The sequence below is a fragment of the Primulina eburnea genome, unplaced genomic scaffold (genome assembly GCF_022965805.1).
Source record: "Primulina eburnea isolate SZY01 unplaced genomic scaffold, ASM2296580v1 ctg739_ERROPOS11973397, whole genome shotgun sequence".
NCBI classification, from domain to species: Eukaryota; Viridiplantae; Streptophyta; class Magnoliopsida; order Lamiales; family Gesneriaceae; genus Primulina; species Primulina eburnea.
The window spans coordinates 2,136,827-2,148,395 of NW_027331510.1; the positions used below are offsets into that span (position 1 = coordinate 2,136,827).

An 11,569-nucleotide genomic window follows, 5' to 3' on the forward strand; every position below is an offset into this window, starting at 1 on the left:
ATTTGGATAAAATTTTTGTAAAATGTTTTTGAATTTTGTTTGAAAGTGTTCTAAAATATAATTTTCGTAAAAACTTCTGTGAGACGGTCTTACTAGGTCATATTTTGTGAGATGAACCTCTTATTTGATTCATCTACTAAAAAGTATTACTTTTTAGCTAAGAGTAATATTTTTTTATTGAGAATATCAGTAAAGTTGATCAGTCTCACAGATAAAAATTCGTGAGATCATCTCACAAGAGACTTACTTACTTCTCATATATACCCTGAAAGAATTGTGTAACATAAAAGTACAAAAATAATAAGATTGTATGTTTCAAATTTAAATGTTTTGTACATATATTATAACGCTTATTTATAACATAAAACGAAATATTAATTAAATATATAAATAAATTTTTATAATTAAAATAAGACAAAATAAATCACATAGTATAAATACACGTGCTTTACCATTTGATCTATCGGTAAACGTTACGCCGAAACCATTAGATTTCTTCGTGCCCTCTTTTCCATCTTTTTGCATGAAGTTGGCGCCGGATTTTTTCAATGCCGTCCCTATTCTATCGCCATTGAATAGTTCTACCGCATATATAGACCCAAATATACACATGGCGACCGGTGAATAGGCCTCCACAGCTATAAAAGTAGGTCCCCGATGCTGTGAGATTCCCATCAAATCTAAGCTTTAAGGAGTAGTGTTCATAGTGTGTATTTTACTTGAAAATTAATTTTCGTGTTCATTGCTTAGAAGAATATGGATAACTCCCACAGCGCAAGCTACAACGCCGGCCAGGCCAAAGGGCAGGCACAGGTTTAATTTGACTACACTGTTCTGTGCACCCTCCTTTTCTTGATCATTCCTATTCACTTAATGCATGACACTCACAGATGGGCACTGGTTAATTTGGGGTGAATTATTTTTCATTTGACAAGGGCGATTGTCTAGTTGGGTCTCTCCCTAACTACACTTTTTTCAGAATTGGCTAAATTTAGATTCACGTGTTGATTTTTTTTTCTCCTCCTTTATTTTCTTGTGTTGTTTTTATTGTAGGAGAAGGGTAACCAGATGATGGATAAGACGGCAAATGCTGCGCAATCTGCCAAAGAATCCATCCAACAAGTAATCCTTATAAATATAAACCTATATATATATATGTGTGTGTGTGTGTGTTAAAAATGTTATTCGTATAACAACCAACACCATTTTAGCTAACCACGTATATATTATACATATTAATGGACATTTTTAAAAAAAATGACATTCGATGGTCCGAATTGATTTGTACTGAAATTTCTATGATTTTGGTTTTTGGATGTCTTTTCAGGCAGGGCAGCAGGTGCAGGACAAGGCAGCAGGTGCAGTCGATGCGGTGAAGAATGCAACTGGCATGAACAAATGAATTTATTCTTCGTTAAATTCTATTTATTTGGTTTATTTAATTTTGGAGACGCATGTTTGATTTCACTTTGGAATTAAGAAAACATATTGGTGTTAATTTTTTATTATCTGAATAATCCGTTTTTTCTTTAAAGTTCATTAAGAAAAATTTGAATAATGCACATAAAAATAGTTGCCTAAAAAAATCAATAAAACACGCAATAAGAAAAAGCTCTGAGTTGAATAGAAGTGAAGATCAAGCACACGGATGCTACTCAAATTTGAGAAAAGCATGTGAATATTTGTTTATTTTTTATTAATTAATAATCAATCAGTAAAACCAAAGATTAACAAATAAATACATGTTCAAACAAATGAAGCATCCTTACGAGGGCAAAAAGTTCATTAATCATTTTGGTAGAGGAACGAGTTCATGGAGAGCGGAAGCAACAGCCTGAAAGTTTGATAAAATTAAAACTTCAAAAGTTCAAATGTTTGTGTTTATGTAAAACATAAAAATATATAGAAAAATTTAAAAAAGACGGGAGAAAGCAGCCCCTCTCTCGTTCCGCCACTTGAGTTTATTCTCACATGGGATATTTTTTTATCCACAAAAAGTCGCCAAATCTTGGGTACGAAGATCCAATTAGGAGCCAAAAGTGGTAAAAAAAAAAAAACTGAACTGAAACAGCGTGTTCCAAATGACCGCAATATCGCTAATACACAAGTACAACAACAAAAGATACAAAGGGAGAAAAAAGTCGATACAACTTCAGTATATCTTATCAAGGACCAAGTAAGGCATCCAAGATTGAAGTCCCATTCTTTATTTGTCATGAATATAACAAGTCAACTCTTAATTACTTATCTTTTTTGCAATTTTAAACCACTCTGTGTGGAATGATCCCGGAATATCGGTCCTTTCATAAGTATGAGCACCAAAGTAGTCTCTTTGAGCCTGCACCAAATTAGCAGGCAACCTCTCCCGCCTGTAACTGTCAAAATAAGCAAGACTAGCAGACATACCAGGGGTGCAGATGCCTGCATTGATTGCCAGGCAAACAACTCGCCTCCAAGCTGACTGTCGTTCGATCATTTCTTGAGCAAACTCGGGGTCCACTAAGAGGTTAGCAAGATCGGCATTTCTGTCGTAGGCTTTCTTGATCCGGTCCAAGAAGATTGCGCGAATAATGCAACCTCCCTTCCAAATCCTAGCAAGTTCTCCCAACTTCAGATCCCATCCTTTCTCGATGCTTTTGGCTCGGATTAGATTCATACCTTGAGCATAACTACAAATTTTAGATGCATATAGAGCTTGCCTAACATCGTGGATCAGTTTTGCCTTATCAATTTCTTGATCAGTCAGAATGTCGCCAAAACCACCAGCTTTGAACACTTTGGAAGCTTCAGTTCGTTCCTCTTTCAACCCACTCAAGAATCTTGAATCGAGAGATGCTTCGATGGTTGGAGCTGCAACTGACAATTCAGCAGCCTGTTGAACAGTCCATTTCCCAGTACCCTTCATTCCAGTTTTATCCAAGACTTTGTCAACCAAATAACCGTCAGCCTTGTCATCCTTAACTCCAAATATATCAGCAGTGATTTCGATCAAGAAACTTAGAAGCTCCCCTTTGTTCCATTCATAAAATACATCGCGTAGCTCCTCGTTCGACAATTTTCCAACGGATTTCAGTACATCATATGCCTCGGCAATCAGTTGCATGTCCCCATACTCGATTCCATTGTGAATCATCTTAACAAAGTTACCAGATCCGCCTTTTCCCACATATGCCACACAGGGTCCACTATCAGGAACTTGAGCAGCGACTTTATGGATGATGTCCTCTATATATTTGTAGGCTTCGAAGGATCCTCCGGGCATCAGCGATGGCCCGTTTCGAGCACCCTCTTCACCACCAGAAACCCCCATGCCTAGATACAAAAAACCTAATTCAGCCATAGCCTTTTCTCTTCTCTCTGTATTTTCATACCACTCGTTTCCACCATCAATGATACAATCACCCTTCTCCATGTAAGTAGAAAGAGTTTTGATGGTTTGATCAACAGGAGCACCAGCTTTGACAAGCATGACAATCACACGTGGTTTTTGGATGGAATGAACAAATGATTCGGGGTCGTGGAAGCCAAATACAGGAAGATTTCCCTCAAGTTTTGCTCTTTCAACAGTCTCATCAACTTTAGATGTAGTCCGATTGTAAACGGAAATGGGAAATCCTTTTTCAGCAATGTTGAGGGCTAGATTTTGCCCCATGACAGCAAGACCAGCAAGACCGATTCTAGTTGGTTTTGGGGATTGAGCAGCCATGCTTTTCCTGACAGATTCGAAACATACAACTATTCAAGAAACTTCAATTTTGATATGTGGTAAACAAAGAAAGCTACATAAAACTCCGAAAAAAAGAGCACTATTAACTATTATATTTCACAAATAGCAATCAAAATCATTAGTATACGAGTAAGATTTACAGTGCCTGTTGATTTCTTTTCCCACAAAAAAAGGAGCTGAAGTGAGTCTTGTAAAATATCACGACCCTTCCTCAGAATAAACCGCCGAGAACTTCAGATACAACATTATCCGTATCATTTACATTTCATGATTACTCGTTTGTATCAAATTACACTAACAGGACAAACCAAGCGTCATTTTCAATCTTCAACAGGGTTGGACTTCAAAACATAATCATATAGTATGAGGACTTTAACCTTGGTCTATCTTTCAAGACATATATAGAAGGAACTTCAACAATATTCATAAAACTTAGCCTTTATTTATTTCCAGATAGCTATAAAAATTGCCAATGCAAGAAGCTACCAGGCTTTGAATTTCATTCGGACATATCTTCTCAAAGTATGAACTTTCTATCACGACAAACTCAAGATCAAACCCTTGAATCAGCCATCCTGATTTGTAAATTAAATCATAATATCATGAGCAAAGCCAGCAGACGCACGGTAGTCGGCTAAGACGCCCCTTCAAAAAGGTTTCCCTCCACTGTTCAAGACCAGGACAAACCCAAGAATTTTGGGGAGGGGGCAAGGTCAAGACAGCTGGGGCAACTGATCTGAATTTGGAGATCAAACTTGAATTGAAAAATGAGTCATAAAAATTATTATTTTTCTCGGATGAGAGGTGTTAACGGCCCCATGCCCCCTGCTCATGACATAATAAATGAAATAGCATGACATCCAACCAAACAGATCCACAAAGTCTCAAACTGTAATATTTTCACTAAATTATACATCTCAAACGGCAAGCAAATTCAGCAAGATCATGGCTTTATTGATAAAATAAATCAAAGATAACAGCACCAGCAAGTAAATGGAAAACGATAGCAAAGAGAACAAGAAAGAAAATTCGCGCGGCGATTCCCAAACAAAAGAAATGCAAATGCACAATCAACACATCCATAAAAAAGAAATCAAAACCGACCAACATGAGCAACTTCTTTACTGTAAACATCCATACTTTACCCTTCATTGCATAATATTAATCAGAAAATATTGAGAAACCGAACCTTGAATCCGTGGTCAGGTGAATCGACTTTACTGAGAAATCAAAGGGAGCCCGATAGAGCAAAGATCTGCAATGGATCGATCACATTAATATACAGAAGAAAACACCGGGAAAAAAATAATCAAAAACGAAGGAAATATACGCAGAGTACCAAATAATTTGGAAACCTTGTCGCTTCCGAGCTTGTCAAATTTGGCCCAACTCCTCTTCCCACTGATATTTGTTCGAAGTCTCCCCGTGTAAGGTGGTTGGTGGATTTGGTTCCTTTATTTATTTATTTATTTATTATTATTATTATTATTATTATTATTATTATTATTATTATTATTATCTATACTATTATATTAAGTGTGAGTGTCTTAGAATAACTACCTTTGAGGACACCAAAATATTTAATTCCATAATTACCCTTCTTACCATACTTAAAATCTTTTCAAGTCACTCCATATTTTAAATAGAAAAAAATCAAAATAAAACTTCCCTTTTAAATCGAACAACTTTTCTAAATCGAAAATAATTTCGTATTAATTATTTAGTATTATTTGATCAAATTAAAAATAATAATAGCACATGCAATGCATGTGCATCTTATACTAGTTATTATTATTATTATTATCAGTTTATTAATTTTAATTTAGATAAATCTTTATATATATATATATATTATTTTTATTTTTGAAAGGGATAAATCGTTATAATGATTCAAATTTATACTATTTTATTTTCAAATTTTTGTTTTGCAACATCTGTATTGGCCAAAGCAACCTCTAAAAATGCAATACCAATCAATTATCCGAGATAAATCTTCACCCAAATTCATCGATAAGGTTATATTCAGATGAAAATATATATATTTTTTTTTTGAGATTTGAGATATATGGATTCCGAATGAATAAATTGAAATGGAAACAAAAATATATACTTGAACATCACAAATGATTTCAAATCCTCGCTTTTCTCTTCTCATAACTAAATCTTTCTATACAAACACAATCCAAATGAATTTACTACATCAAAATCGAATTTGTGGAAGAAATTTCAGAATAATCGTATTATTAAATAATAGATGCAATTTATTTTGGTCAACACAATGTGAACATCGGATCCTTAGTGTTGGATGCTCAACCATCCCCACGCCTTCTTTCAACATAACCAACATCTTTTAAATTTCAACGAGAATAATCAAATTCCACAAGCTTTCTTCTTCGTTCAAATTGAACATCGTTTGTTTCTTTAATCATTTCCACGAAATAAAACACACACACACACAAAAATTATACTTATTATCGATTAAATATTAGTATTTAATCGATAATAAGTATAATTAAAAATGGGCTTTATGTTTATTTAATTTTTAAGTTATATTACAGAGACTATTAAACAAACCAAGTCTACTAAACTTGAGGCCCAAACCCACAGGGTCAAGGGCTTGATTGCTCTCATAAATTCTCCTTTTGAACTATGTTGTTTTTCATTCTTTTTAGATTATAGCTGGAATGTTCTTGTTCGATATCTCTAATGTTTATTTGTGACGCATTTTCAATATAGCTCTTTGGATTCGAGTAATTTCATGTATTTGGCTAAATTAAATATAGAAAAAAATTAATGGTCAATAAAAAGAAAGTTTTTAAATTTTGTAATATTTTTTAAAATAAAAATTTTAAATTAAAATATGCAAAAATATTCACTTAGACAGTTGCTCCTTCAAGCCCCAAGCTTTGTGTCCTCCCGCGAAAATATCTGGAACTTTCAGGGTCTATTGTGTAAATAACAAATGCGGCAAATCTACGTGCTAACTGCTACGGTCTGTTTTTCGGTTGTTTTCCCTCAATCGCGCCTAATTGAAGGAGTATCGAGTGCAATTGAATCTTGATGAGTAAAATTGGAATGAAACCCTGATGAATCTGGACTATTTTTAATGCTAAAACTGGTTGGAAATGCTGTTAAAAAATGTATGTTTGGGCTTCAGTTGTGCATTTGATTTTTGGTGTTTATTTGTTCTTCTGTCTGTTGAATGAATCTAGGCAACTAAGTTTCATGCCTCTGAATCTTTTGTTGCTCTTTCTTCTTTTTCACAATATTGGTTTTGGTGCGTGCGTGCGTGCGTGCTGCTGCGAACCCACTATAGTTTTAAAAAGAACAATATATTGCAATGTAAAAGAAGTAAAACTTTTGGTGGAAAGGGGGCACGATTTATCTCGAGAGCCGAGAGGCAAGTTAAATTTGGGTAAGAAATGATTTTTTTTAAAAAAAGAAAAATTCATTTGTGAGACAATGGCGTAGCAGAGTCAATGAGTGGCCAGAAAACTTAATTATTAGGAAGATTGTACTTTGTCGCGAAGCTTTCGATTTCTTTCGTTGGAAATTACGAATAGAATTGGAACTAAATTGGCTGCATGCTTGGCCTTGATGGATATCCACACTTTCGTACAGGTCTTGCTTATTTAGTTCCTTTTTCATGGAGGAAATTAGTTTTTTACCAAGTATTATTCGAACCTTTTGGCATCATGACTATGATAATATCCCGAGATTTTATTAGATTACTAATCTTATCCAACAACCATTACAATGAGGCCATCAATGAAAGATATTAAGGAAATACGAGAATTATGGCCACCTTCATGTAGAATTTTAAGGTAAATCATTGCAAGGATCATCATGAAGCTCTTTGATTAGGCTAGAATATGGACTACTAAGCTGCATATCAGTAATCATTTGACGAAGCTCCGAGGTTTCTTCCTTCAGCTGAACGTTTTCTTGAACCGCTCGATCGTGATCCTCTGACACATGGTTCAGTTTATCAATGAGTTGGTGATTCTCATTACGAAGCCAAACGATTTGCGACCAAAGCTCGTCCAAGTGCCTCTGCTTTCGCATACGTGATCTACGTGCAGATTCTCGGTTAGAAATCATTCTTTTTTGTTTCCTCTCATTTATGATGCTAAATTGTTGCTCCTCTGCTTCATCAGAAGTCGAATTATTGTTGCTTAGACATGTAGATTGAGGGTTGAATTCTCGAGCTTGTGGATTTATGCTGAGTTGATACAACGGTTTGGGAAATGAGTGAAAATGGTTTTCTGGTACCATATTGTTATTATTGATCATGCAGAAATGGGGTTCGAAACAAGTCGAGTTTGGAGGAAAAAGATATTCGAGATCGGAGAGTTCGCCCTGTTGCATTTCTGTAATGGTTTTGATCCGTAAATGCTTTGAAAATGAGAGTGTGGGAGATTTAAAGGGGAAGAAAAGTTGGTGATTGAAGGCAAGAGAGACTTGTGGTAAGGGGTAAATTTATAGGATGGAAAAAGGTGCTGTAGGGTACGATATTCAATCAATTTAGAGTACAGTAGAATTCTTGATATGAGATCATTGCAACATGATGACAATCACGTGTATAATAACATTATGACCAAATAATTAGTTGAATGGTGGATTAATTAGTTGGTTTAAAGAAACTCAGGTATATGTCTGAGACACATTTATACATGCTTGTGTAGATGTGAAAGAAAATGCTCTTAAATTGCATTTCAAGTATGCACTCGTGCAAAATGATGCACATGTCTTCGCATCGGTTGATAATTTCTTTATAGGGCAAAAAAATGTGACGTATAACACCGTAAAATGAAAATATTAATCGAGTACAAGGTAAATTTCTTGATAAATTATTTATGCGTGAGTTTTAGTTGAGGCGATGACTACTACTTTAGCTCACTCCAGTTGTTTTCATTCGCCGGATGTTACACAGCCACTCCACATAAGTTATTCTGAAATAAAAGCTTTGTGGTGGATAGTCTTTATTTTATCTCACTCCAGCTGGTTTCATTCCCTGGATGTTACGCAGCCACTCCACATAAATTATTGTGAAATAAAAGCTTTGTGGTGGATAGTCTTTATAATAATTTTTTATAAACTCTTTTATTTTGGTCATATTTTGTTACCGGGACTCAAAACCCGGCCTGTTAAACTGTAACATTATGGTGATAAAGAGAGATCTTAATTAAACATCAGATACTGTGTGTGATCACTATTTGGAACAGTGATATTAGCATTTCATTGATGATTAGTGAGTTAGAAAGCAATAACTGTTGGTTCCTGTATGTTTAAAATTCATAAAGGTGAATTTGTTCCGGATGAAGCTATAACAATTGGTGTAAAGATACTCTAGGTATTCCCGATTAATCTTTTACAAAGGAATCATTATTGAATGAGTTATGCCCCAACGTGTGCACTTTAACTCCAATTTATGGAGTGGTCAATGGCAGTGCTCATCAAAAGCTTGCCACTTTAGTGTATAGCTTTTGTAAAGATCAGATTTTTCATAACCATACAAACTTGCAATTTCTTGTACGCAGCTTGAAAAATCTTGTACTGTTGGTGTTCGTTGCTTTACTTTGGGATCTAAGTTTACTTTATTGATAAATTTTTTTAGTCTATCGTGTTTTTTATTACCTTTTTGTCTGTTGTTCTTGTATTTATATGACTTTGATTAAAATGCTACATTCTAGCTATCTAATATATTTATCAACAACAACTAAACAAGCGTAATATTCTGCTATATTGGTTGGATATCATACCCTTTCCTTTGATATATATTCTACAGTGTTCTAAGTTATGCAAGAGGTGATGATCATCTATCTAACCAACTCGAGGATGTTAATAGGAACGAAGAACGTGGCATCGAAGGAGAGGTACATGGCGATTTAATTTTATGCATAAATGCTTAGAATTGTATACGAGGATATTCTTTCTCAAGAAAAATTTGTAATTATTCATCGGTTATAGGAATTGTGGCTCACTAATCAAATATCGATAGATTTCGGTGTATCTAATAATCCATTTTTCTTTTGACCAAAGTGACGAAATCTAGTTTCTTGATAGACTTAAAAGATATAGGCTTTAAGAGGATGCTGTCATTTCAATTGCTTTTTCTTCTTGTTTTTTTATTTGTAAAGGAAGCAAAGATATCAAATTCTTGCACAATTATTGAAGCTGATCTTCATATTCTTTGACTGATCTTTTAGAAGGCATTGTTTAAATGACTACATGTAGCGTAAATTACATGAATTAATTAGTGTAGGGACGGACGGACAGGACAATACGAACCTATGTATATTCAGGAAGATGTCCTTGTATCATTTATTTTAAGTAATTCTTGACGGAAGTAACTCTTTATTATCAGTTAAATACTATACATTAATTAGTGAAAACATCTTTATATTTTAAGAATTATTATAATGTTTACCATAGCGTATCTTGTTTACCACTGATTTTGATTTAATTGTCATTTATACACACTTTTTTTTTTGAGTTGTACAGGGTGTCAAAAACGTGTTTTCAAACGCGATGAGGTTCAATGATCACCCGATTCCATTAGATAACACAGTTCTTTAAAAAAACGATTTTTTCTTTCTCGACTCTAAAAAAACCAGAAATTTTAAATATTTCTCAATAATATTATATATATATATATATATCGTGTTATATATATCAATAATATTATTTCTCAATAATATTATATATATATATATATATATATATGATTTTTTTCAAAAAATATGCTATCACAGACACACACGTAAATAATATTTATAAAGACCTTTAAAAAAAAAAGAGGATTTCAATAAACTTTCTGGAACATAATTTGCTTTGTTATTACTTTTTCTGCCCGCGTTGAATGTGGCTTTTCCTTGTTTATTTATCATTAAAATTAAAATAGGGATGAAATCACCTTTACCCTCTTTGAATCTTCTTTTATGCACGGATGTTTGATAAGAAAACTATATTTATAATACCCCTTAAATTTACCAAATAGAATTAAAGGGCTTCAGTGTACATATCTCGATCTATCTTTAAATGTATTACGTTGTTTTTTCTTGAATAAAGTTTTTTTTTCCATAATTTCAGATGGTATGAAATTTTAAATTTTGATATGACATCAAAGTCTCAAATTTGAATCAAGGTTTTGAATTCAAATTTTGAAACTTTTTCTGCTTTTCCTCCGATTGATGTCTTCTAAGCACTCAACCCTCTTGATAGGTGGTGTATTTTGTTTTCTGAGGTATGTGCTTAGGGACCTCAATCACCGCTGTTTATAGGCGTATCTCATACAATCGATGAGTGTATCGGCCATTGGGAGCCGCGAGTCAAAAGAAGAATCGTGTATGCATCTCAATTTTCTAAAGTTGAGCTTGCGTGCGCATGTTTTATCAAAAATCGTAGGCAATGACCGTCGTCATTTCTTACACGACTGTTCTTCTCTGATATGTGTCGCATTTTCTTACATCTCATACTCTGAAAATAAAAGATTAAGATTTGCTTAAGCTTGTAGATTTTATGTTGAAACTTTATTATCTTGTCATATTTCCTCACAACGCAAAATGATTTGGAATATGTAAAAGAAAAAAAAAGGGATGTGATTGGACAAAAACCGTGCGTGTGAGAAGTGACCAATAAAATTACAAATATCACCCACTCAAGGCACAGGCTCCCGTCAGCATATCTTTAAAAAATCATGCTCCTACCTAATCATTCATCATAAAACTACAAGTTTAGGAATGTCTATATATGCATGGAGTGAGGAACATTCATTAAAGAAATATTTTATTTATTTTCATTTTTATTTTTATTTTTATTTTTATGTTTTTCGACTTTTCA

General features: G+C 33.9%; 3 protein-coding genes across 4 annotated transcripts; 1 reads left to right on the forward strand and 2 right to left on the reverse strand.

The window, feature by feature from the left end:
* Positions 1-625: 625 nt before the first annotated feature.
* On the forward strand, positions 626-1,517 carry LOC140822060 (uncharacterized). Its single transcript, XM_073182786.1, has 3 exons — positions 626-813; positions 1,054-1,122; positions 1,328-1,517. Exons 1-3 carry the CDS (start codon positions 757-759, stop codon positions 1,400-1,402), a joined length of 201 nt encoding a protein of 66 aa, XP_073038887.1. The 5' UTR covers positions 626-756; the 3' UTR covers positions 1,403-1,517.
* Positions 1,518-1,901: 384 nt separating this feature from the next.
* On the reverse strand, positions 1,902-5,194 carry LOC140821742 (6-phosphogluconate dehydrogenase, decarboxylating 2-like). 2 transcript variants are annotated; one of them, XM_073182321.1, is made up of 3 exons: positions 5,067-5,194; positions 4,917-4,982; positions 1,902-3,713 (listed from the first exon to the last, which is right to left on the reverse strand). In XM_073182321.1, exon 3 carries the CDS (start codon positions 3,704-3,706, stop codon positions 2,237-2,239), a length of 1,470 nt encoding a protein of 489 aa, XP_073038422.1. In that variant the 5' UTR covers positions 3,707-3,713; positions 4,917-4,982; positions 5,067-5,194; the 3' UTR covers positions 1,902-2,236. The 2 variants fall into 2 exon arrangements, with proteins under 2 accessions (XP_073038422.1, XP_073038423.1); XM_073182322.1 differs by having other exon boundaries at positions 5,083-5,176.
* A 1,856-nt stretch (positions 5,195-7,050) lies between these two features.
* On the reverse strand, positions 7,051-9,516 carry LOC140822039 (basic leucine zipper 43-like). The gene has a single exon (XM_073182761.1). It carries the CDS (start codon positions 8,093-8,095, stop codon positions 7,547-7,549), a length of 549 nt encoding a protein of 182 aa, XP_073038862.1. The 5' UTR covers positions 8,096-9,516; the 3' UTR covers positions 7,051-7,546.
* Positions 9,517-11,569: the final 2,053 nt, after the last annotated feature.